General features: G+C 41.9%; 1 protein-coding gene across 1 annotated transcript in view; it reads left to right on the top strand.

Moving 5' to 3' along the window:
- The first annotated feature begins 5,363 nt into the window (after nt 1-5,363).
- The window catches only part of LOC100673593 (flavin containing dimethylaniline monoxygenase 4), a 34,860-nt gene continuing 13,073 nt past the window's right edge, over nt 5,364-27,150 (top strand). The window contains exons 1-8 of the mRNA XM_010595054.3: nt 5,364-5,726; nt 7,124-7,263; nt 9,433-9,572; nt 10,740-10,928; nt 11,497-11,659; nt 21,395-21,537; nt 22,411-22,610; nt 25,733-26,085. Of these exons, the coding sequence (XP_010593356.3) occupies nt 7,248-7,263; nt 9,433-9,572; nt 10,740-10,928; nt 11,497-11,659; nt 21,395-21,537; nt 22,411-22,610; nt 25,733-26,085 (1,204 nt within the window). The 5' untranslated portion in view covers nt 5,364-5,726; nt 7,124-7,247. The remainder of the gene's footprint in view (nt 5,727-7,123; nt 7,264-9,432; nt 9,573-10,739; nt 10,929-11,496; nt 11,660-21,394; nt 21,538-22,410; nt 22,611-25,732; nt 26,086-27,150) is intronic.

The raw sequence follows: 27,150 nt of genomic DNA, 5'->3' as shown, positions 1-27,150 counted from the left end.
CTTGAACAGCCTCAAACACAGCTGCTACTGCCTTGATGGCTCTTGATCTGATCTGGAGTTCAGAATGAAAGCAGTCAATGCCCTCGGGCGTTGTTCTCTTATTTTCTTCTTGCAGAGTGAGTCCAGCATTGCTTGCCTGCTCCCTATCCCCTGCCATTCTCTTTTGAACTTGGCTTTTCTCTCTACTGCAATTCCATATTCGTCTGATTTCAAAAGCACCTGTTCAACTTTGTGCTCCACTTAGCGCCTCAAGCTTTGTCACCACCTCGTCGACAGTTAAGCCCCTAGTCTGCAGGTGCGGCTGTGGAAGATTAACTTCCTGAAGTACATCACACCAGAGGTACAGGTAGCACAGAAAAGTGAAATCACAGACAGCAGGAAAAAGACTTTGCACTGCTCGAGTCCAAATTTTCATGCGGATCACGAAGGACTTCAATGGCCACCATAAACTTACCCACCTTTTCGTAACTGGCTTCACTGCAGCACGATGCTCGCTCCAGGGTGTTGCTGATAACCTTTTCACTGACGTTCCAGTACAGTCAATTAACACATCCCATCAATGGATGGAAGCAGTAAAGAAAGAAAACATCGTCTTAAGAGTTCCAAAAAATGCCCTACACGATGCATTTTCAGTAAAAGAGGGCTGACCTCAAAAGTTAAGCAAATGGTCCACACAGCCATTAAAAATACCTTTCTTGTTCTTTCCCTTAAGAATGCCTTGTACACCTCCATGAATTCCAGCCATGTTGTTAGGTGCCATCATGTTGGTTACAACTCATAATGACCCTATCCTACAGCAGAGAAACACTACCTGGTCCTGTGCCATAATGTGGGCCGGGGAAGTGGTTCCCCAGTGGAGCTTGGCTTCACAGCCTTCCAAAAAGCAACAAAGATGCCATGTGGAGCCAGGTCTTCCGGAGAAGTGAGGGGGAGGTTGTAGGAGGTACAGAAGACACCAAAAGAGACAGAAAGAACCAATAACACCAGCTCAGAGGCCCAGCCAGTGTGGACAGGGTGAATCCAAGCAGCCTGAGGCCAAAGCAGTTGCCTCCTGGCCAAGAGACTGTGGCTGGTGGGAAGCAGAGGAGGCTGGGAGAGGTGGGGGGGGCGGCTAGGAAAGCGTGTATCACTCCTTACTGTTACTGGGCGCTTTGTCTCCTGCTGGGAACTTCATGAAGCTGCTTTCCTGTGCTCCTTGTCTGCTGATCTCCAATGCAGGTGGGGCGAATCCAAGTGGCACGGATGCTGCACTTCCTGGCCAGCAGCCACCGCAGCCAGCCAGGAAGCTTAGAGGTAGAGTAGGGGAAAGAATGGGGGGGTGGGAAAGCGTGTATCACTGGTTACTGGGTGTTCTGTCTCTTGCTGGGAGTTTCCCCGAAGCTGCTTTCAGGTGCTCCCTGTCTGCCGATTCCTGACAGGAGTCCAAAATAGCTGATCCGAGCTGCATTAGCTGATGGGGCCTTCAGCACATATCTCCCCTCACTCTCCATCCTCTGTTGGTTTCTTATTCCATTCGGTGCTTGGCGGAGTTCTCTATCTCTTCATTTGGCACCTCAGGTTCCAAGAATGACATTTGTCTCTGTTTTACTTAGTTTTTCAGGACTTTACTGTGGAGGGATGGTGTGGTGCTTCTGTCTACGGCACCATGTTGGCCAGAAGTCCGGTAAAACATTATTGAAGAAGAACAACAAAGTAGGAGGACCAGAACTACCTGATCTCAGAATCTACTATACAGCTACAATAGTCAAAACAGCCTGGTACTGATACAATGACAGATACATTGACCAATGGAACAGAATTGAGAACCCAGATGTAAATCCATCTACCTACGGTCATCTGATCTTTGAGAAGGGCCCAAAGTCCATCAGATGGGGAAAAGACAGTCTCTTTAACAAATGCTGTTGGTAAAATTGGATGTCCATCTGCAAAAAAAAAAAAAAAAAAAAAATGAAACAGGACCCATACCTCACACCACACACAAAAATTAATTCAAAATGGATCAAAGACCTAAATACAAAACCAAAAACTATAAAGATCATAGAAAGGAAAATAGGATCAACACTAGAGGCCCTAATACACTGGCATTAACAGGATACAAACCATAACTAACAACACACAAATTCTAGGAGATAAACTGGATAACTGGAATCTTCGAAAAATTAAACACTTAAGCTCATCAAAAGACTTCACCAAAAGAGTAAAAAGAGAATCTACAGACTGGGAAAAAAAAAAAAAAAAAAATTGGCTATGACAAATCCGATAAAGGTCTTATCTTTAAAATCTACAGGAAAATCCAACACCTCTGCAACAAAAACACAAATAATCCAATTAAAAAATGGACAAAGGAAATGAACAGGCACTTCACAAAAGAGGACATTCAAGTGTCTAACAGACACATGAGGAAGTGCTCGTGATCAGTAGCCATTAGAGAAATGCAAATCAAAACCACAATGAGATACCATCTCACCCCGGCATTACTGGCACGAATCAAAAAAAAAAAAAAATAGAAAATAACAAATGTTGGAGAGGCTGTGGGGAGACTGGAACTCTTACGCGCTGCTGGTGAGAATGCAAAATGGTATAGCCGTTATGGAAAACGATATGGCGCTTCCTTAGAAAACTAGAAATAGAAATACCATATGATCCAGTAATCCCACTGCTAGGCATATATTCTAGAGAAATAAGAGCCGTCATACGAATAGACATATGCACACCCATGTTCATTGCAGCATTGTTCACAATAGCAAAAAGATGGAAACAACCTATATGCCCATCAACAGATGAATGGATAAGCAAACTATGGTACATACACACAGTGGAATACCATGCAACGATAAAGAACAATGATGAATCTGCAAAACATCTCACAACATGGGTGAACTGGAGGGCATTATGCTAAGTGCAATAAGTCAATCATATAAGGAGATACATTGTAAGAGACCACTACAAAAAAACTCATGCAAATGTTTACACACAAAAAGCAATAATCTTTGATGGTTATGAGGGAGGGTAGAGAAAAACACTAACTAGATAATAGATAAGTGGTAACTTTGGTGAAGGGTAAGATGGTACACAATACAGGGAAAGCCAGCACAACTTGTACTGGGTAAGGTCATGGAAGCTCCATAGACACATCTAAACTTCCTGAAGGACCAATTTACTAGGCCAAGGGCTGTGGAAACCATGGTCTCAGGGAACATCTAGCTCAACTGGTATAACATAGTTCATAAAGAAAATGTTCTACATTCTACTTTGGTGAGTAGCATCTGGGGCCTTAAAAGCCTGTGAGCAGCCATCTAAGATACTCCACTGGTCTCACCCCTTGGGAAGCAAAGGAGAATGAAGAAAACTAAAGACACGAGGGAAAGATTAGTCCAAAGGACTAATAGACACAGCTACCATGGCCTCCACCAGACTAAGTTCAGTACAGATAGCTGGTGCCCAGCTGCCAGCACAAGCTGCTCTGACAGGAATCACAATAGAGGGTCCCAGACAGAGCTGGAGAAAAAATGTAGAATAAAATTCTAACTCACAAAAAAAGACCAGACTTATTGGCCTGACAGAAACTGGAGAAACTCCAAGACAGTGGCCCCTGGACACCCTTTTAGCTCAGTAATGAAGTCACACCTGAAGTTCACCCTTTCGCCAAAGAATAGACCAGCCCATAAAACAAAACAGGAGAGTCTGGGAGAAGGCTGACCTGGGTTCTAGGAGAAGCTGGCAAGTCTGGAACACAGGCTCCTCTGCTGGTCAGTTTCCCATGCCCCCAAAGGCCCAGAAGCTACAGCCGGGCCAGAACTATGTGTCCTTCTCTGTGCCCAGCAGATAGGGCAGTGGGGATGACCCCATCGTATTTGACTACTGGGTCTGGTTTGAGGCGTGTGTTCTCCTTGTTCCTCCTGAAGCTTTGAGACCATCTCTCCCTCTTCTTCCCTAAAACCCAAGAACCTTTGAAGCTCAGGCCATCACAATATACCACCTGCTACCATCCTCTGTTGCAGTCATCTACCCACTTCCAGGCCATCTTCCCGCGTTCCATGAATGGATCTCTGGCTCAATGCCTCTGTTTTCACAAGAACTCCTGTCATAATTTTCAGTGATTTTAAAATCCAAGTAGACAAACCTTCCATGTCGTGTACTCTCATTTCCTTATCCTGGTTTCCTCTAACCATCCTATCCTCCACCTGGTCTCATCCACCCCTCTACTCTGTTTTTACTCTAGACCAGTGCTGTCCAATAGAACTTTCTGCCATTATGAAAATGTTTACTCTTCACTCTCCTATATGGGAGCCGCGTCTGCTATTAAGCACTTGAAATGTGGCTAGTCCAAGGAGAAAATTAATTCTTAGTTTTGTTTGCTGTTAATTTAGATTTTAAAGCTACATATGGTTAGTGGCTACTGTATTAGATAGTGCAGATCTTGACCTTGTCACTCTCAACAAGTGTAACACTTCACAGTCTGAATTATAAGCATCCCATTCTTCACCCACCATGTCACATTCTTCCACCTAACTCCTTATACAATACTCCCTTCAAACCTCTGGGATTTCCAATACAACACCTACCATCTTTCACTGTCCCACCTCACCTCATTTTTTTCACTTCCCTCTTTACCCAGCTTAGGATCCACAATTATATAATTTCATATTTGAATATACCCTCAACTCCATGGTTTCCTCTCTCTCATTCATAGTTACATGGCAGGACTCAAACTATGGTCTCAACTCAACCCTCCACCTACTTCAAACCACCACCTGAACACCTGAGCTTAGGTAGAGGAAAAACAGTCAGCACTCTAACTAATAGCACTTCAACTCGTGACTATCCAGCTGCCCCCAAATCTCTAATCACTTTACTCCTGGATCTCATTGATGGCTATTTCACATCATCTCTCACCACAGCCCTCCACCAGTTCCTCTTCCCCACCTCACTCCCAGATGAGAAAACAGTAACAGAGAACTTCAGTCAATTTCCACCACCACATCTCCCGATCCACCTGCAGCCATGCCCACATACTCTCTTTTCTGTTACCAAAGATGAAATGCCTGTGTTCCTAGGTGAATTCCAATCTAAAAGGATGAAACTGCTTAAACTCTTCATGAGTTCTGAATTTTAATTCACACTTCTGGGGTTAGAGACCTCCTGGTCTGGAAGAACTTGATGAGTCACCTAAATTACTTTTTCTCTTGGATAGCTCCTTTTATGGTTCAATAGACGTTTGTTTCCCTGAGAGTTTAAGTAGAACACCTGATTCACTGGGAAGGCTGTGATTTTGGTACCTTGGCGCCCTCTAAAGGCTACACTGAGAACAACGGGGCTACCGCGTGCTTTCTATACTTTGGGGGCTAGGCCAGAACTGTGACGTTTAGGAGGGCGGGGAAAGGGGCAGGAAGTGGTTTCTGTCCTACGAATCTGAAGTCATATTTTAACTCAATTTACCCTCCTCGCGGAAGTAACCAAGTTTGTGTCTTACACAACTTATTTTTCCTTCTACTGTCTGTCGCCCATATGACAGAAAGGACAGTGGCTTTGTTTTAAACTGAGGATACTTTGGTCAAAGTCAGTTTCCATTTATTTTGCTTTTAGAACAAAGTATTTGGGTTTCAACGTTTTTTGTTTGGTTGGTTTTGTTGTTTTGTTTTTTGTCTTTTTAAAGATAAACACTATCTTTGCCTTTTTGGCTTTTAGAAAAGCTTCAGTCAGCGTCTCTGCTTTATGCCAACAAGGTAAGTGTTTTTTGTTTTTCTTTTTAATGGGGAAATATTTGCAGAAGCTGCTTTTGCAGAGGGTGAAAGTTCTTGGTGAGTGCATTCCTAAGAATGTGATTCCATTCTTCTGAAGCCTCTTGATTTAGAGTTAAAGCAACAGAGTTAGAAAGGCAGAAGCAGAGGAAAGCTGCAGGGAGTATTATGGCATGGGGGAACCGTCTGAAAGGTGGGTGTCAACAGCAGAATCGTGGGACTTTGGGTGATTCTAAGATCACTTCTGTGTTCCTCTTGTGTATGAAGTGGGAGTGCCGGGCGTTGGGAAATGCCAGGTACTCCAGAGAAAACACTGGTGGCAATGATAAACAGATTCCAGACTCAAGAAATCGTAATCACTTACAGGATTTGTAAATCACTCAGTCTCCATCTCTCAAAAAGAATTCCTGCATCTACTTGTCAGTCAGGTGTGGGGTGAGATTATCATGTACGAAAGTCCAGCTCAGTAGACTAGAGCTCCTTTCTGCCTGCAGACTAAATACAAGCCACCTTTGAGCTACAAAGGACTCCGCTTTTGCAGTGCATTTACTAGTTTACAAAGAGCTTACACGTGCCCTTCAAGCCTGCGGTGTTTATCCTACGTTTGAATTCACATCTCTTTTCTAAGCTGTAATTATTTGGCATTGAGGCATGAAAAACATGGTCCTTTCGAGCTGAAGCAAAACGCAGAGAAAACTACCACAGCCCTCTGTTTTACACGTGTGAAAGCAATGGGACAGAGAAATCAAAGATTGTGTCCGAGGCACACAGCGAAGTAGAAGCAGAAACAGTGCTGGAGCTCAGATCTCCCAATTCCCAGTTCACTCATTACCTCGGCTACTGATCTAAAGTGTATTTTTAGATGGCTGTCCCCACTCAGAAATTCATAATCTGTAAAGATGGTGTAATTTTAAAAGGTGCAAATTCTCAATTCGTTTTTGCTGCCTGCACAGCCTCTAAAAGACAAGATGTTTCTCCCCAGGACCCTTTTTAGCTCCTACCCCACTTCTTTCCTATGCCTTTTACTAGCTCTCCAGGCAGGGCCAAAGAGCCCACAACAGTCTGCAAACATTGGCACACAGAGCGCGCTTCTATTGCAGGACTTGACACATGGTGGGGTCGGGGGTCTGCTCCTTGAGGACTGTCACTGGGTCTTTTTTGGTTTCATTTTGTTTTTAAGGCTTTATTACTATTGCTTAGTCACTGGGTCTTAATCCACACTTGGAGCGCCCCCGCATCTGGCTAAGAACCTGCACTTAGAGTTACCCAGAATGCATCTGTGGAGTTAATGAATTAATTTGCAGCCAATCTATAAACTTCTGCACATTTTTCACTTTTTCAATTCAGTTAGCAACCATTTCTTTTGTGTTATTATTGCAAAGATAGAGCACAGCCGAGATCTACCAGCTCCAGACCTCTACCTACATACCTGGAAATTCAAGTGTTCTTTTTGGTGGATGCCGTTTATTCCTGGCTGGAAGCTGTCGAGACCTCCTACTCCTCAACATGAAGGAAGCCACAGGTAGGTTTCCAGCCTGCGATATCTATGTTATCTGTGCGAGCTGTCTTTCTAGGGAGACAAGAGGGAAGGGGGAAAGATGACTAGGGAGGCAGGAGAGAAAACAATGAGTGAGTGCTTTGTGCTGGGCACTTCATGTAAGTAATATCACCTTATTTAAAACTCAAACGATCCTTCAACTCTGGGATTTTTCTTATTTTACAAATAATGAAGCTAAGAGCATTTAAGTAGGGTGCTCAGGTCACATGGCTAGTCAGTAACAGAGGCAGGTTTCAAACCAGTTCTGCTGCCTCCACAGTCCCTCCTTTTTGCAGCCCACCTCATTCTCCCAAATACCCATTGCCATCAAGCTGATTCCAACTCAAACCCACCCTATAGGACAGAGTAGAACTGCCCCATGGGGTTTCCAAGGAGCAGCTGGTGGATTCGAACTGCCAACCTTTGTTTAGCAGCCAAACACTTAACCCCTGTGCCACAAGGGCCCCCATTCTCCCAAATAGAGATTCAAAAGAACTAAGTGTCTAAGGAGAAGAGGTGGGAATTTTATGACAGGTAATGAAGCCAGGTAAGTAACTCTCAACCTTACAAAGGGCGAGATGACTAATAAGATTTGGAAACAGGCCACCCTCGGAGACCCCGCTGATCTTCATCAGAAGCCCATGGACCTGCTGCAGACCCAGGTGAGTCCAGGGGGTCAGAGCGTGTAGAATGTTCCTTCTGCCCCCTGTAGAGACAGTCGATCTACTTTGTTTCTATGTCTGGGCGTTCCAGTCTGCTCAAGAGGCAAGTTGCAAAGCCATAGGGACAGGCTCCCCCAGGCCAACTCTAGAGGTGTTACATCAAACCCTGAGCCCAGGTGAGGCTTAGTGATGGGAGTCACGGAACACCTTAGGCTCTTCTAGTGAGAAGTACACACCCAGGCTTCAGAGCCAGAGACCTGGGTTCAAATTGAGACTCTGCCTCTTAAGTTGTATCAAATGATGATGCTACATGTTTTCCCAATTACTGGCACTAAGGACTCCATAAATGTTTGCTGTCTTGGTTACTCAAGACAGATACCACTGTGGCAAGTGGCATGATACTACAAAATCACATAAGGATTTTATAGCAAAATCTCTCCTCAAAAATTCCCATGCCTTCAAAGGCAAGATAAAATCAGTTACACATATTTTATATGCATAAATACTTTCAGGTCTCAACTAGTCTTGGTGTATTTTCTGAACTGGCCAAGGGTGTTGCAGGGAAAAGCAGCACTTGCAAGTGGGTCTGCCTGGCATGTCGAGGGCAACAGCATGACCTTAACCTGATTTGCTGGAATTAACTGACTGGTTAACCCATCTGATCAAAGCAAAAGCAATGTTGAGGCTTACAGAAGACCGAATTATGAAATCAAGAAAACCTGGCTATAAATTCCCATAAGATATTCTTCCCCCAGTCTACCCCTGACAAACACGGACATCCCCATTTCCACTTGACCTCGTGTTGAACTCCAGAGTGTCCCGTATGACTTGCCTTGGGAACTATGTTCTGTGTTATGGTCCACTGGTCTTGCCTCTGTGCAACATCAAGGCCCTGCTCAATTCACATAATATCCTTGTTTCGGGCAGGGCATGGCCCATGGCCAGCTATTCTTCAGTCCTCTAGCTGCTTCAAATAAAAGCTAATGCTTTTGCTGCAGGTCCTAGGATTTAGTAGGACTAGGTGACAGCAAGGAGCCCCTTTAATACTGAGGAGATCTAGAGTGCTATGGGGGTCAAGGCCCTGGCTACACTCGCTAATAATAATAACAGTAATAATACCAGCTAAATTGAATTGAGCACCTACTATGTAGCAGGTACACTTCTAAGACCCTTACAACATAATCGGTTATTTAATCTTTATAACCAATCTTTTAAATAGTTACTATTTTTTTTATCATCACCAACCCATTTTACTGATGTGAAAAGTGAGTCACAGAGCAGACAAACAGTTAGCCCAAGGTCACACTGTTAATAAGTGCTGAAGCCAGGATTTAAACCAAAACTGGTTTCAGAGCCTGCATTTTAACCGATTCTTTCTCTGCACAAAGATGAAGGGAGGGTATTTGTATCACTGTAGAAGTTGAGTCCTGTGGCAACTTCTCCCTTCCACTCCTGTTGTATTTAGAAGCTCTGTTTGACCTTCCTCTAACAGAGCATACTATGGTCAAGCGAGTTGCAGTGATTGGAGCTGGTGTGAGTGGCCTCTCCTCCATCAAATGCTGCTTGGATGAGGACCTGGAGCCCACCTGCTTTGAAAGAAGTAATGACATCGGAGGACTGTGGAAGTATACTGTGCGTGTTTCACACCCTCCCCCTCTATCAACTATCATCTGGCAGTGTGCATTGTCCCTGTTCAGGCATGATGGCTTTAGCCTATGGTGCCAAGCACTGTGCAGGAGACAGTCTGCTAAGTGATACATCTTGAGAATCAGCAAGGCATGGTCAGGGACAGTTGGCAGGGAGGAAGAAAAAGTTAAGTCTGATAATGAAGGGGGTTTTACAATGATTTCTGGACCACGGGCATTCTAAGCCAAAGCAACAGAATTTCGCATCAGGTAAGCCGAACAGCACTGGTGAATACAGAGCAGATGACACTCTAGGGAGGAGGGAACTCTGGCAAAAGGAGGTAGAGCCCCTGCCACCAGGCACTGTTCAGATATTTGGGACGAGAACTGGCAAGGGTGAGGCAAGACCCCAGGCCTTGGAAGATCTAAGGGGTGGCTTTCGTATTATCAGAATAAGAAGAACCCAGGCACCGCCCAATCTTGTTAGAACTCGGGTATGCCGCCTCAGGGGCACAGCTGAGGGCCAGGCCGGTAGTTAGGTGACTTGAGCATCAGAAAGCAGGAATGGAAGTGGTTTACCACCACCTACCTCTGACCAGGACTGGTTACAGGGTCTTCAGTGGGGATTTGCGAGGCAGGTCCAAGTACAAAATGCTTCTTCAGTAGAAAGGAAGAAGATCATTCAGTGGGAGCTCAGGAAGGGGGAGGCTCATTCTAACTAGAAAGACAGAGAGAAAGCTTCATGGAGGAGGTGGCATTTGCATAGATATTTGATAGATAATGGAAAAAATAGAATAAGCAAATGTATATAAGTGGGAGTGGTCACAAGCTTAGGATTGAAGTGTACTAGGGAAAAAAATCTTTATTCTCCTGTGCTGTGAGATTCATCAAGCCACCAAATGTCAGTGGGTCTGATTTGTATACCTTCTGCAATTTGACATGTGGTTGGTTTCATTTCCTTCCCGATTCTCAAATAATACATACTTAATTTTAGAAAATAATACGGAGTTAAACAAAAGATTCAATACAAATTAAAAATAATAACAAAACCCACAGGCAGGCACTGTTAAAAATTCGTGGAGCCCTTTTGGCTGGGCTGGCGTGAGCCAGCAGGGTCTCTGGTCTCTTCCTTCTGTCTCCCCACCTCATGAAGCTAACTCTGCCTTAACCACAGGAGACATCTACAGATGGGATGACCAGGGTCTACAAGTCATTAGTAACAAATGTCTCCAAGGAAATGTCATGTTACAGTGACTTCCCCTTCCGAGAAGATTATCCCAATTACATGAATCAAGGAAAATTTTGGCAGTATCTCCAGGAATTTGCTGAGCACTTTGACCTTTTGAAATATATTCAGTTTAAGGTAAGACACCTTGGGTTGTAGAAGGTTAGTGAATGGGGGTGCCCTATTCAACAATCTCAGAAATGGGCTGCTTCACTTCTCTGGCTGTTCTGTTTTACTCAAATAAATCATTGAAATACTGAATCTCCTGATTCCTCCTCTAAACACCAACATTCTCATTAAGGATGAAATGTAGAATTTTTTGAGAAGCAGGGAAAAAGAATTTTGTTGATAAAACCTATTGTGAAGAAATAACTACAAGTCTGAACTACAGAAATTATAATGAGTCAAAACTCATTTTCCTAAATTTTTGCAATGCTTTAGATATTGTAATTCATTTCTTTCTCACCAGGGATAAAAACTGTCTTCAAATCCAAAGAATCAGATGTCTTGGGTTCTGGTCTGTATTACCACTTGTGGGACCTTGTGCAAGTTATTTCACTTCTCTGAGGAGAAGATAAACCAATATTTATAGGCCTCCTATCACAGGACTTGGTGCACCTAAAATAACATACATTGTTCCCATACTAGTTACTGCATAAGATCCCAAAGTATTGGTAGGAAGCAAGGGCTTGTCTTCTGCTTTCAGACCACCGTGTGCAGCGTAACAAAATGTCCAGACTTCTCCATAAGTGGTCAGTGGGATGTCATCACAGAGACAGAGGGCAGACAGGACAGAGCTGTCTTTGATGCTGTCATGGTTTGCACTGGACATTTCCTGAATCCTCGTTTACCTTTGGAGTCCTTTCCTGGTGAGTCATTTCTACCTGGGACCATGCCTACTCTTTTAGGTTCTTCTAGAAGAAAAGTCATCAACTTGTAATTGGAAATACTTCCTCACAATTATAAACAACTTTATGTTCCCCCTCAGAAACAATATATACAAAATTATTCTGAAAAGTATAATACTCTATGTAGGTGCGAGATGTTATTATTTACTTAAGAATATAAATGTTATTGTTGTTATTATTTCAGCTGTATCATGCCTAATTCAAATGCAGTGATCACATAGGATTCAAAGCTATCAGAGCTAGCATGAAAAAAAAAGGCTTTGATTTTTGTGATGAAATTATAGGTCAGTTGAATCAGGAGTGATCTGTTATTTAAGAACTTAAAGGAAGGGGGTGTATAAGGAAATTCAACAGATTTGTTAAGAAACAAGCCAGAAATTATACACGTGAAGGAATATTCTCACCCTTCAAAATGCTCACCACGGTAATAATCCATGCACCTCCTGAACTCCTGAACCAGGATTATCCAACAAAAAGGAGTTGTAGCAATTCCCTTTGGGACTGTTTTGACTCCATCACCACCTTCTTGATGTATTCCCAATCGTCACATCACCGTCTTCTGAGGTCCACACTGATTTGAAAAGCCCAGAGCTATTCAAATTCAGGTGAGGGAGACAGTGTCAGCCACAACGAGGATTACTACAATGTAGTAAAGCTGCTATTCTTCTATCACTTCTAAGTGGCCCAAAAAGGCAATTCAGTCAGTGAAGTTTCAAAACTTCAGGAAATTGAAATAACTTTTAAGGAAGGAAAAATGTGAAGAAAAAACTGAAAACTTTGGCCAAAAAAAAAAAAAAGTCTTACAAACTCAATCTCAAATAAACAAAATATCTTATACTCTCCACCCCCAAAATGTGTTTAGGAATCGAGTTGGGACTCAATACATGATTTTGCAAAGAAGAAATAGTGTAGATAGTGATTGGGCTTCAGGATTGCTGCTGGGCTAGGGGCTAAATACATAATCATACAATACTAAAGAAATATAAAACCACCTCTTGCAACAATGTTTCTATGGGAAAATCTGTTGTAAATCCCAAAAAATTGGTAATTTTAAAATTTACTGTCCAGTCAGATGTGTGACATCTTACCTTTTATTCCTGACTACCATCAGTTAAACCTAGATTATAGCCACATTTATTCAACCTGTATGCTGAGCAAATAATACAAGAAGCTGTAACTATATGAAGAAGAATGAGGCATCGGGATTGGAGGAAGACTTATTAACAACCTGCATTATGCAGATGACACAACCTTCCTTGCTGAAAGTGAAGAAGACTTGAAGCACTTACTGATGAAGATCAAAGACCACAGTCTTCAGTATGGATTGCACCTCAACGTAAAGAAAACAAAAATCCTCACAACTGGACTAATAAGCAACATCATGATAAATGGAGAAAAGATTGACGTTCTCAAGGATTTCATTTTACTTGGATTCACAATCACCGTCCATGGAAGCAGCAGTCAAGAAATCAAAGGACACATTGTATTGGGCAAAGCTGCTGCAAAAGACCTCTTTAAAAAGTTAAAAAGCAAAGATGTCACTTTGAGGAATAACGTGCACCTGACCTAAGCCATGTTGTTTTCAATTGCCTCATCTGCATGTGAAAGCTGGACAATGAATAAGAAAGACTAACGAAGAATTGATGCCTTTGAATTACGGTGTTGGCAAAGAATATTGGATAGACCACAGACTCCCAGAAGAACAAACAAATCTGTCCCAGAAGAAGTACAGCCAGAATGCTCCTTAGAAGCAAGGATGGCAAGACTTCATCTCACATACTTTGGACATGTTATCAGGAAGGACTAGTCTCAGGAAAAGGACATCATGCTTGGTAAAGTAGAGGGTCAGTGAAAAAAGAGGAAGACCCTCAGCAAGATGGATTGGCCCAGTGGCTGCAACAATGGGCTGAAGCATAACAACAATTGTGAGGATGGCACAGGACCAGGCAGTGTTTCTTTCTATCCTACATAGGGTAGCTACGAGTTGGAACCGACTCAGTGGCACCCAACAACAGCAACAGAATAGCATGGTAGTTGGATCGTTTCATTTGAGAGTAAACATTTCTACATATCTTAGAGGCCTCTGAGAAAAAAATAATAATTGCAATAGAAATATTGGAGTGCCCCTTCTTTTGCTCTAAAACCCAGATTACGGAGAAGGAAGAAGCCCACACATATAGTGTCCACATACTACTCCTAAGGAGGTTTTGGTTTATGAGCCAGACTTCAGAAGGGTCTGTTGCAGAGGAACACCGGACAGGACAGATTAATCCCAATTTTCTTTTTGTTCTCAGAATGAGGGGCTTCGGTGAGTGGGTAAACTGTGAAGTGTCCGGGGAGCCTGGTCTGCTACAGTCCCCTTGGGGCCATGGCCTTTGACAGGTGGCATTTAGCACCGTGGTGATGAACAAAGCTCTGGAGTCAGACGGCTGGATCCAATCCTAGTTCTGGTAGCATAATTGTGGTTAAATTACTTTCCTTCTCTAAATCCCAACGAAGCGGAAATGAGTTCCCATTCATAGAGTGGTTATGAGGATAAATGAGATAATCCATGCAAAATATTTAGCATAGTACAGAGGACAGAGTAAGCACTCTATAGCCATTAACTACTACTGTTATGCATCATGACCCAGTGTTAACTCTTAACTATCTTCTAAGAATTGTTCAACAGAGCCTGCTCGCTAAGAGGCATGAGACTCCACTGGATCAAAAATTATTTTAGTAAATTATAGCCCAGTCACGGCAGCCATTCAACCTCTTAGTAGTAGCTCCTCCATATCTCCTAAGGGAATCTGGGATAGGTTTTAGTCCTACTGCAGGCCACACCTCTTCATTCCAGTCTACTCCGCACACAGAAGTTGTGTAAGAGTCTCTAAAGACACATCAGTTGTGATCATTAGTTACAGATTGGTGATGACAATTGCCTAATTATATTGATCAATTATTAATAACTTAAAGTTCTTAAATTTTCAGAGCATCGCAGATGGTACTCAAATGCCTGGTCTTCCTTCTCATAAGGTAGTTGCTAAGCATTTTCCAACATGTAGCATTAGGACAGGGGCCCTGGTGGTTCAGTGGTTAAGAGCTTGGCTGCTAACCAAAAGGTCCGTAGTTCGAATCCACCAACCACTCCTTGGAAACTCTATGGGGCAGTTCTACTCTGCCCTATAGGGTTGCTATGAGTCGGCAAACTAAGCCCTGTTATCCTCAGCAGACCCTGAGGGTCTCACTGTATAAGGGCACAGTACAGTAATTGAAGCTAATAAAGATGATCTTGAATTATCAATGTGTTTCACTTTTAAGGCAGACTTCAGAAAGACTTCAATAAAAAGAACATAAAATTTTGATGTTTCTGTGCTAAATGGTCCAGTTATCTGAAAATTCCTCTCTCTAGAATGTTGTATTTCCCAGCATCAAGTAATGCATTTATTATATGGCATTGCAATTCTCAAAAATGAGAGGATGGGACCCTGGAAGCACTCCGTAGATCGCTAATTCTTTTGCCTCCCTGACCTCACTAATGTGAGGTATAAAAAGGAAAATAGGTTAAAATGAAAGCTGAACTTTTATGTAAGTTCACTGCAACATATAATAGATATTCAGTATGTGTTCGTGGAATAAAAGCAGATGCCTACAAGTCTTTTATGAAAAAAACCTGAAAAAGAAAAGAATGAGTGTAATGATCGGTATAGACTATCACTGCAACCTCGTGTTTCACCCCAACCACCGCCAAGACCTGAGACACTTATTTTAAAAGCAGGTTAATGCAGCACGCACAGAATCTCTGAAGTGGGATCCTGGGTCCGAACGTCTAACCAAGTCCTCAGCAATGTGATTCTTGGACAAACTAAAGTTTGAGAGTCATTTCCATAGCCCAAAGTGAAGGCCTGGTGGTTAAGATGGACCTGGGTTCAAGTTGGGGCTCCAAAATGTGTTAGCCAATGGGAGGATCACATACTCTGAGTCCCTGTTTCTGCAGCTGTAAATTCAAGTAAATTGAGTGTCTTCTTCCCAGGACTGCTTCAGGTCTAATCAGCTACGACCATGGAGTACCCACAACAGGACCAGGCACAGAGTGCGTACTCAGGACGAGTTAGCAGCAAGTGTTGATATGAAAAAATTCTGCCCTCTCTCTTGGAGAAAAAAAAAAAAAATGAATCAATGGTATCAAATTGAACATAGTTATCCATTGCTATTTCCTGAACAAACTCAATCATTTAAGTCATCTGAAAAAGAAAAAACTATAAAGTAGTGCAAACTACCCTGGAATTGAAGTCATATGACCTGAGCTCAAACCCTGCCTCTGGCATTTATTACCTGTATACCTACCAAAAACCCAGTGCCGTTGAGTCGATTCCGACTCATAGCGACCTTATAGGACAGAGTAGAACTGCCCCATGGAGTTTCCAAGGATTGCCTGGCGGATTCGAACTGCCGACCCTTTGGTTAGCAGCCATAGCACTTAACCTCTGTGCCATCAGGGTTTCCTATTAGCTGTATGGCCTTTAAAAAAAAAAAGTGATTTTTTTTTTTTTTATTAGCTGTATGGCCTTTAAAAAGTCACTTAACCTGTCTAAGCACCAATGGATTTACCTGTAAAATGGGCATTAAAAAGGTCTGCCCCCAGGAGGATTAAGATCCTTACATGAGAGATTACCTATGAAAACACCTGATAAAATTGGCTCACTCCATAAAGATGTTTTGTAAAAGGTAGCTTCTGGTATAACTTGAATTCATTCTTGGAGTAAACTAACAATACAGTACAATACTGTACATAAAGCAATTAGAGAACTGCTATTGTAGTCATAAATGTTAAAAGTTCAGAATCTTGCATTAGCATGCCCAGGAGTAAATCCCAGCTCCCCTGTTTACTGACAGTGTGACCTTAGGAAAAAAAAAAAAAGTCACTTAAAAGCCCCAAACCTCAGTTTCCTCATCTGCAAAATATGAGTAAAAATGTCTACTCAAAGGGTTGTGATGAGAAAATCTATGCCAGTACTCTATACCAGTACTACCAGTTCCTGTGGAGTTCAATGTTAATGACTGTTTCAGTTATCTAGTGCGGCTATAACAGAAATACCACAAGTGGGTGGCTTTAACAAACAGAAATTTATTCTCTCACAGTCTAGGAGGCTAGAAGTCCGAATTCAGGGTGCCAGCTCCGGGTGAAGGCTTTCTCTCTCTGTCGGCTTTGAGGGAAGGTCCTCGTCATCAATCTTCCCCTGGTCTAGGAGCTTCTCCATGTAGGACCCCTGGGTCCAAAGGACACAAGCTTCTGCCTGTTCTTGCTCGGTGGTGATGATGTCCCCTGTCTCTCTGCTACCTTCTTTCCCCCATATCTCAGAAGAGATTGACACAACCCAATCTTGTAGATTGAGTCCTGCCTCATCAACACAATGGCCTCTAATCGTGCCTCATCAATATCACAGAGGTAGGATTTACAACACATTGGAAGATCACATCAGATAACAAAATGATGGACAATCACGCAATACTGGGAATCACGGCCTAGCCAAGCTGACAGACATTTCGGAGGGATACAATTCAATCCATAACAATGAGTCAACAATATATATTAAATTTTTAAAAAAAAGTTGCCATTGAGTTGATTCTGACTCATGATGACCCCATATGTGTCAGAATAAAACTGCTGCCTGGCAGATTTCTCAGAAGTAGATTGCCAGGCCTTCCTTTCGAAGGTTTGAGCCTCCAACTTTTCAGTTAGCAGCTGAGTGTGTTAACCATTTGCACCACCCAGGGACTCCAAGCACTCTATAAATGTTATTAAAACTATTGTGGAAAATGACTCCTGGATCTGTTAAGGATCCCTGTCCTCAGTTTATTCTGAGATTGAAATCTCTTTCCTTCTAAAACAAACTCCACCGTGTACATATGCACCCTGAAACACATACCTCTGTGGTAAATATTTCAAGTTCCTCCGCAATCCAGAAACTGACATCAAATAGCCGTATGATTCCTTCAAGGAAATGGTGAGGGATTGGAAGACAAAGCCCTGGGCAAAACCCAATTTGGGAGTAGATTTAGTAATTTCTGCCAATCTTGGTTTATGACAGAGTGCTAAAGAGGGACAGCTGTTTGAATAATGTTTAAAAATGTCCTCAAAACCACCCTGAAATCTGGCATGGTTCCACTCTTTTTAAGATTTCTTTTCTACTTTCCACCAACTCCAAAGTATCTTTCACAAAAAAATTAAGACTTCCTCGAAAATGAGTATTTTGCTTATGAACCTGAACTCTTCTCTTTGTAGCTAGCACCAGGACTATTACTACCCTATCAATAGGAAAAGTTTGTCTAAAACAACACAAAATTTGTCTACAGGTGTCACTACAATAATCTGAAGGTTAAAAATTGTGAAACACCTGCAAAAAAATGAAACAAGACCCATACCTCATACCACGTACAAAAACTAACTCAAAATGGATCAAAGGCCTAAATATAAAATCTAAAACAATGAAGATTATAGAAGAAAAAAATAAGGATAATGCTGGGAACCCTAATACATGGCAGAAACAGAATACAAACCATAACTAACAATGTATAAACACCAGAAGAGAAACTAGATAACTGGGAGCTCCTAAAAATCAAGTACTTAGGCTCATCAAAAGACTTCACCAAAAGAGTAAAAAGAGAACCTACGGACTGGGAAAAAAATTTTGACTACAACGTACCTGATAAGGGTCTAATCTCTAAAATCTATAAGATACTGCAAAATCTCAACAACAATGAGACAAATAACCCAGTTAAAAAATGAGCAAAGGATATGAAAAGGCACTTCACCGAAGAAGACATTCAGGCAGCTAACATACATGAGGAAATGCTCACAATCATTAGCTTATTAGATGAAATGCAAATGAAAACTACAATGAGATACCATCTCACTCCAACAAGGCTGGCATTAATCCAAAAAACACAAAATAATAAATGTTGGAGACTTTGTGGAGAGACTGGAACACTTATGCACTGCTGGTGGGAATGTAAAATGGTACAACCACTTTGGAAATCGGTTTGGCACTTCCTTAAAAAGCTAGAAATAGAAGTTCTGTAGGATCCAGCAATCCCACTCCTTCGAATATGTCCTAGAGAAATAAGAGCCGACACACAAATAGATATATGCATGCCCATGTTCATTGCAGCACAGTAGCAAAAAAATGGCAACAATCTAGGTGCCCATCAACAGACGAGTGAGTAAACAAATTATGATATATATTCACAATGGAATGCTATGCAACGATAAAGAACATTAATGAATCTGTGAAACATCTCACAACATGGATAAATATGGAAGGCATTATGCTTAGTGAAATTAGTCAGTCGCAAAAAGACAAATATTGTATGAGACCACTATTATAAGAACTCAAGAAAAGGTTTGAATGCAGAAGAAAACATTCTTTGATGGCTACAAGGGTGGGGAGGGAGGGTGAGAGGAATTCACTAACTAGAAAGTGGAAAAGAATTAGCTTAGGTGAAGGGAAGGGCAACACATAATACAGGGAAGTCAGCACAACTGGTCTAAAGCAAAAGCTAAGAAGTTTCCTGAACACAACCAAACACTTTGAGGGACAGAGTAGCTGGGGCTGGAGTCTGAGGACCACGGTTTCGGGGAACATCTAGGTCAATCGGCATAACAAAGTTTATTAAGAAAATGTTCTGCATTCCACTTTGGTGAATGGCGTCTGGGGTCTTAAAAGCTTGCAAGCGGCCATCTAAGATGCATCAATTGGTCTCAACTCACTTGGAGCAAAGAGAATGAAGAACACCAAAGACACGGGAAAAATAGTACCCCAAGAGACAAAAGTTCCACACAAACCAGAGACTCCATCAGCCTGAGGCCAGAAGAACTAGATGGTGCCCAGCTACCACCAGTGGCCACCCTGACAGGGAGCACAACAGACAGTCCGGGATGGAGTGGGAGAAAAGTGCAGATCAGAACTCAAATTCACACAAAAAGACCAGACTTAATGGTCTGACTGAGACTAGACGCTCTTTAACCCAGAACTAAAACCATTCTCAAAGCCCAGTCTTCAGACGTAGACTGGACTATAAAACATAAAATAATATTAGTTAGGAGTGGGCTTCTTAGTTTAATCAGACACAGAAGACCAAATGGGCAGCTCCTGTCCGGAGGCAGGATGAGAAGGCAGGAAGGGACAGGAACTTACTGAATGGTCACAAGAAACCCACCCAGGGTGGAAAGGGGGAGTGTGCTGTCACATTATAGGGATGGCACCTAATGTCACAAAACAATATGTATATAAATTTTTGTATGAGAAATTAACTTGAGCTGTAAACTTTGACCTAAAGCACAATAAAAAACAAATTGTGAAACATGCCCCTTTTTTATTTAAATGAATTTTCTTTTTTTCTGGATTAATAGTTTGACTTAGCAAATAGATTTCTTGTTTTGGTGCTGCCTTGACATAATCATTGACTCTGACCTACCTACATATTCTACCTTTTTCCTGGGTCCCCTGCTCAAACATGCAAATACGGAAAACCTGTAATTTGCAAGGTATTGTGTTAGGTAACATTAAAAAAAAAACATGGAGGATAAAAAATCTATGAGCCAAGGCTGAGTCCTCAAGAAAGATTCTCTCCAGCAAAACCTCAGTAACCGAGGAATTTACGTGGCTCCATGCTCCATTCTCTAATGTATCCAATTCACCGTGTTCCCATTTCCTGGATACTTCTTAATGCTCCCTGCTCCAATTCCTGATCATCCTTCAAATTTCTTCCATTAAGAAAACATCACTTCCTCCAGGAAACCTCCCCTGGCTCAGTCTAGGCCAGATGCCCCACTGGAGCCATCGTAACACCTGCTGTTCTGGGAGGTGGTACGGTATAATGTTTCAGAACTGGGCTCCAGAGTCAGGTGGCCTGAGTTCCCATCTGGACTCTGCTGCTTACTGTATGGCCTTGGGCGAGTTGCTTAACCTCTGTGCCTCAATGTCATCATTAATAAAATTTAATACTATTGCCTACCTTATGGGGTTGTTGGAGCCCTGGTGGCACAGCAGTTAAGAGCTCGGCTGCTAGCCAAACAGTCAGCAGGTCGAATCCAACAGGTGCTCCTTGGAAACGCTGTGGGGCAGTCCCTTAAGTAATGGCTTTGAAAGGGAACATTCATAGAGGTTTAAGTTCTCCTATATATTTACCAAGGCTATTGTTGTTGTTAGGTGTTGCTAAGTCGGTTCTGACTCATGGCGAACCTACGTACTACAGAACACTGCCCAGTCCTTTCCCATCTTCACAATCACTGCTTTGCTTGAGCCCATCGTTGCAGCCACTGTGTCAGTCCATATTATACAGGTCTTCCTCTCTTTCACTGACCCTCTACATTATCAAGCGTGATGTCCTTCTCCACGGACTGGTCCCTCCTGATAACTGTCCAAGAGTACGTGAGATGAAGTCTCGCCACGCTCACTTCCCCTTGTTCCACAAACTCTGTCCCTACATATGGGAAATTATAGCTCTAACCCACTGCCGTCGAGTCGATTCCGACTCATAGCGACCCTATAGTGACCCTATAGGTCAGGGTAGACCTGCCCGATAGATTTGCCGAGGAGTGCCTGGCAGATTCGAACTGCCAACCTCATGGTTAGCAGCCATAGCACTTAACCACTACAGCACCAGGGTTTCCTAGATAGTTCTAATTTTCCAATTCCTCCCTCCCTTCAGGAATCAATAAGTTTAAAGGCCATGTCCTACATAGTCAAGAGTATAAGATCCCAGAAGGCTTTCAGGACAAACGCGTCTTAGTGATCGGTCTTGGGAACACTGGAGGGGACATTGCAGTGGAGCTCAGCCGAACAGCAGCTCAGGTATACCACCTCTGAATCCACACCCCGCCCCATCACCATTTCTGGTTGCCAGAGTAAGTATTCAAGATTATAAAACACTCTGACCAATTGCATAATTACAGCAGCTCATGGTAAATGAACAACCCTGAAACTCTTACAGGCACTTGTGGTCTTTCCTGAGCTATTTAAGAATCCACACTTTACAGAATTGAACCATCTCTGAGAAGGGTCCAGGAAAGTTTCATGGAAACCAGACCACTAGGCTTTTTTCAAAGGTGTTCTCAGGAACAAAGCGAAATGGGCAAATGGCTCCACCCAGGCCAATTATCTTTCTATAGACAAATTCTTATACTCTGCCTTTGTTATTTTGTAAGGATAGAAATGGGAGGATGTTTTCTGAACACCTCCCAATTTTCTATTAGAAGTCAGATCAACACTTTGGTTTAAAATAAAACAACCCATACTTGGCCCAAGAAGTATACATAACAATTTTAGAGAGTCCAAGCATAGTTTCACAAATTAGAAATCTATTCCAATTTAGCATAAATTATAGTACAAAGGTTATATTTAGTAAGAATAGGTTTTTATCTAATTCAATTAACAATTGTTTTCCAAACGTTCACTTTAAATTCTATATTATTTCTCCATAATAAACTGCCAGATCAATACTATGCATTACAAGTACTGCATTCTTTGTATTAAATATGATGAACAATTTAACAGGTATATAGATCAGGTAAGAGTGATTTGTGAAAGCAACAACAGCAATAGGAACAGATAGTCATTTATAAATCTATGTACAAATTTTTGTCATAAGACCATTTGAAGCACATTGAACAAAAATACTACAAAATAACTGAATGATGCATTTATCCTTCTTGTGTTACCTTTTAGGTACTTCTCAGCACTAGAACTGGTACCTGGGTTACTGGCCGATCTTCACATGGGGGCTACCCTTTGTCTATGATGGCTATAAGAAGATCTCATAATTTTATTAAACAAATGCTACCTTCATGTGTACTAAAATGGATTCAAGAGAGGCAGATGAATAAAATATTTAACCATGAGAATTATGGATTAAGTATTATAAAGGGGTACTTGAATTTTTTTTATTTAATGGAAAATGATGAAATCATTATCTCTTGCTCTATTTTATTCAGAAATCAAAATGTTATGTAATTTAGCATTGCTTTTACTATCCTGTTCTAAGTTTACTTCCTTAAGACAATATCCATAACACAGCGGTTCTTGAAATATGAGTATTTTCTGTCTGGCAACAAAAGTAGTGACTCATGAGGCTAGAGAAGAATGAAGGGTGAAAAACTTTCATACCCAGCTTGAAAATCTAGAAATTTAAATTGGTTTAGAGGAATCTTGAAATTGCTACCATCTAGAAATGCAGTCCCTAGGTGGCACAAACAGTTAAGCACTGGACTACTAACAGAAAGATTGGTGGTTTGAACCCACCCACAGGCACATTGGAAGAAAGGCCTGGTGACCTGCTTCCAAAGGGTCACAACCTTGAAAACCTTATGGAGTACAGTTCTACTCTGCAATACCTGGGGTCTTTATGAGTTGGAATCGACTCAATAGCAACTGGAGAAATAGAATATTTGTAGCATCAGTGAACGAAGGTGGTCAGCTCTCACCACACTATAATAAATGTCTGCTGTGGCTGAGTGATTAGAGATATGAATTTCCAAAAAGATTTCCTGGAATGATATACTTCAATATATACCTGTATGGAGCTGCACAATGGCAAGTGTTATGGATTCAATTGAACCCTCCAAAAATATGCATTGTAATTGCTAACCTCTATGCCTGTGGTTATAATCCCATTTGGCAATGGGTTATCTTTTTTATGCTAATGAGGCAGAATTAGTGTAGGGTGTCTCTTGAGTCAATCTCTTGTAAGACATAAAAGAGATTAAGCAAGTGAGCAGAGCAGAGATGGGGGAAGATTGATGCCAAGCCACATGGAGACTGCCAAAGAACTAGGAAACAAGCTGAAGAGACAAGGACCTCCCTCCAGAGCTGACAGAGAAAGCCTGCCCATAGAGCTGGCACCCTGAATTTAGACTTCTAGCTGGAAGAGTGGGGCACTACTCTAACAGATACCTAAAAGGTAGAAGCAGTTTTGGAATTGAGTAATGGGTAGAGGCTGGAAGAGTTTTAAGGTACCTGATAGTGAAGTCTAGATTGCCTTGAAGAGACTCTTGGTAGAATGAAAACAGAGCTTAAAGATTTGGAAAATTCTGTTGACAAACTAAGAACACGTGTCCTAGAATGTTCACCAGAGATATGGCTACACAATCTTTTGTTAAAGAAATTGAGCCTGTGGCTGATGATGGATATAACCAACTTCCACAGCAGAAAACCTATCAGCTTAGACTGAAGGGGCAGGAGAAAGAACAAAAGGAAAGAGTGCTGTCTACCTCTTGGAATTCTGTAGGCAGGAAACACTCCAAGGGGGGCTACATGTGTTGTCCTCCAAGAAAAGTAAAGGACCATCCCTGGAGAAGCTCGAGATCAGCAGAACTATTGGAAGGAGCACAGGAAGCAGGGCCTTCTGGGTTTCAAAGTGTGGGGCCACGGTCTCCTAGATCTCAAAGGGTGGCAGCCACAGCCTCCTAGGTTTCAAAAAGTATGACAGAATTTTCCAGATGTTTCAGTTCTGTCTTCATTTTGCACAGTTCATTTTTAAGTCCATCTCTTTCCTCTTGCATTTTACTATAAGCAGCAAGGAGAAACCATGCAACCCCTTTATGAGCTTGCTTAGAAATCTTCTCGGCCAGATATCCAAGTTCATCACTTACAAGTTCTACCTTTCACCAAACATTTGAACATAATTCAGACAATTTCTTTGCCACTGCATAAAAAGCATCGCCCTTCCTTGGTCGTCCAGTCACATGTTCATCACTTTCCTCTAAAGCCTCGCCAGAAGCACGTTTAGTGACCGCATTCCGAGCAGCATCGTGTTGCTGGTGCCATATGTATTCTTTAAGACGGCAGAGATTTTATAGCGCTCCTCACTTCCTTCTGAGTCCTCGCCAGAATTGCCTTTGACATCCATAATTCTACCAACAGTCTCTTCAAGGCAATCTAGGCTTTTACTATTAAACAAAAATAAAGTAAAAATAACAAATCCATTGCCATCAAGTCAATTCAGATTTTTAAATAATTTTACTATTAGGCCCCTTAAAACTCTCCCAGCCTCTACCCATCACCTAATGCCAAAACCACCTCAACATCGTAGGTAACTATTAGCGCAGTATCAGAGCAGCACCGCACTCTCACTACCAAATTCTGTCTTAGTCATCTACTCCTGCTATAACAGAAATACCACGAGTGGATGGCTTTAACAAACAGAAATTTATTTTCTCATAGTTTAAGAAACTAGAAGTCCAAGTTCAGGGTGCCAGCTCTAGTGGAAAGCTTTCTCTCTCTCTCATCTCTGGAGGAAGTTCTTGTCTCTTTAGCTTGTTTCCTGGTACCTTGGAGATCTTCATGTGGCTTGGCACCTCTCTTCCCCTGTCTCTGCTCTGCTTGCTTGTTTAATCTCTTTTATATCTCAAAAGAGATTGACTAAAGACACACCCTACACTAATCACACCTCATTAACATAACAAAGACAACCCATTCCCAAATGGGATTATAACCACAGACATAGAGGTTAGGATCTATAACACGTATTTTGGGGGGACAAAATTCAATCCATAACAGATATCAAACTGACAACAATAACTCTAAAGCATAGGTGAGAAGTTTAAGAGCTTGTCTGTTAACCAAGAGGCCAGAAGTTCGAATCCACCAGCCACTCCTTGGAAACCCTAGGGGGCAGTTCTGCTCTGTCCTGTAGGGTCACTATGAATAAGAATTGACTAAATGCCAATGGGTTTTTTGGTTTAAATCTAACTCAATAGTGGCAAGATAATTTGGGTAGATATAACAAGAATGACGTGAAGAATGCAACAATGAATTATACATGCAGAAATTGTTGAGTGGGTGTATGTTTTGGTGTGTATATTTTCACCAAAAATAAAATATTTAAAAATAAAACAAAACAACAGTGGCAGGTAAACAACTTTAAATTAAAAATTGGTCAATTTAATCCCTTGATTTGGTACATAATTTTCCTGAATTGATCAAATAAGTCATTTGCTTAAGTGTCTTGGGTATGTACCTACTGAGGATAATTTTCTCCTCTGTGTCAAAGGAAAAAATCAAAGAGAATTGTGAATGATGAACTACCAACCTGTATCCTCTGTGGGACAGTCACTATGAAAACCAGCGTGAAGGAGTTTACAGAAACCTCGGCTCTCTTTGAAGATGGGACAATGGAAGAAAACATAGACATTGTGATCTTCGCCACAGGATATACATTTTCTTTTCCCTTTCTTGAAGAACCTCTAAAAAGCCTTTGTACAAAGAAGATATTCCTATACAAGAAGGTCTTTCCCTCAAACCTAGAAAAGGCAACATTAGCTATCATTGGCTTCTTTGGCCTTCAAGGATCCATCTTACCAGGCACAGAACTCCAAGCACGGTGGGCCACGAGAGTGTTCAAAGGTACCTGGACTCTATTGAAAGCCCTATTTGATTAACTGAATCTTAAAATAAATGCCCTGTTATTTTCCTGAGTAGTGCAAATGATTTGCATTTGGCCATTTAATAAAAGGTTGGCAGTTTGAATCCACCCAGTGGCACCATGGAAGAAAGGACTGACAATCTGCTTCTGTAAGATCACAGCCACTGAAAACCTTACGGAGCACGTTTGTACTCTGACACACGTGGGGTTGCCATGAGTCTGAGTCAATTCAATGGCAACAGGTTTTTTATTTATTTAAAACCAAACAGATGTGTGCTAAAGTAACATAAAACATATCCAAAAAATGAATAATTAATTTTATATATGTTAGGTAATTTTTTTTTTTTTAATGCTAGGCGTGCCATGTCACTCAATGTGACTGATTGGATAAAGAGGTTGAACTCTGAATCGAATAAATCTGGGCAACAGAATAAAATCAGATTTCCCAGATTAATGGAAATTATTAGAAGCCTCAGGACCCTAGTCTATTGTGTTCTATTCTATTTGCTCCAGGTCTTCCCATTTACTCTAGAAACAGAATTTTATATTATTTCCAAAGATAAGTATTGGAATAATGCACACCGTGTCCTAGAACTTGGGGCTGTGTGCCTTCTGCCAGCCCTTTAGGCATGCTTCTTGGTGAGAACAGATGAAGGAGCCCTTTAGGCATGCTTCTTGATGACAGCAGATGAAGGCGCCCCTTCGGCTTGCTTCTTGGTGACAGCAGATGAAGGCGCCCTTTAGGCATGCTTCTTAGTGACAGCAGATGAAGGAGCCCTTTAGGCATGCTTCTTGGTGACAGCAGATGGAGTCCTTTAGGCATGCTTCGCAGTGAAAGCAGATGAAAGAAGGCCAGGGCCGGCCATCTTGGGTGGTGAGTGCTGATGCGGAGAGAGCATGGTGCAGGCTGAGGGCTGGGCCACTGGGGCGTTCTCACAATTCTGAGAGTGGAGTGCCCAGTTATGTGAGTTTGGAAGAGAAACTTACTTCCAGAAACTACCCTCTGATCTCCAATTGCATTCTAAGCTTTGACTGTCATGTGTTCT

Source organism: Loxodonta africana, chromosome 3 (genome assembly GCF_030014295.1).
Source record: "Loxodonta africana isolate mLoxAfr1 chromosome 3, mLoxAfr1.hap2, whole genome shotgun sequence".
Classification (NCBI taxonomy): Eukaryota; Metazoa; Chordata; class Mammalia; order Proboscidea; family Elephantidae; genus Loxodonta; species Loxodonta africana.
Note: the sequence above shows the minus strand (reverse complement) of the source record. Positions and strands in the feature narration are given on the sequence as shown.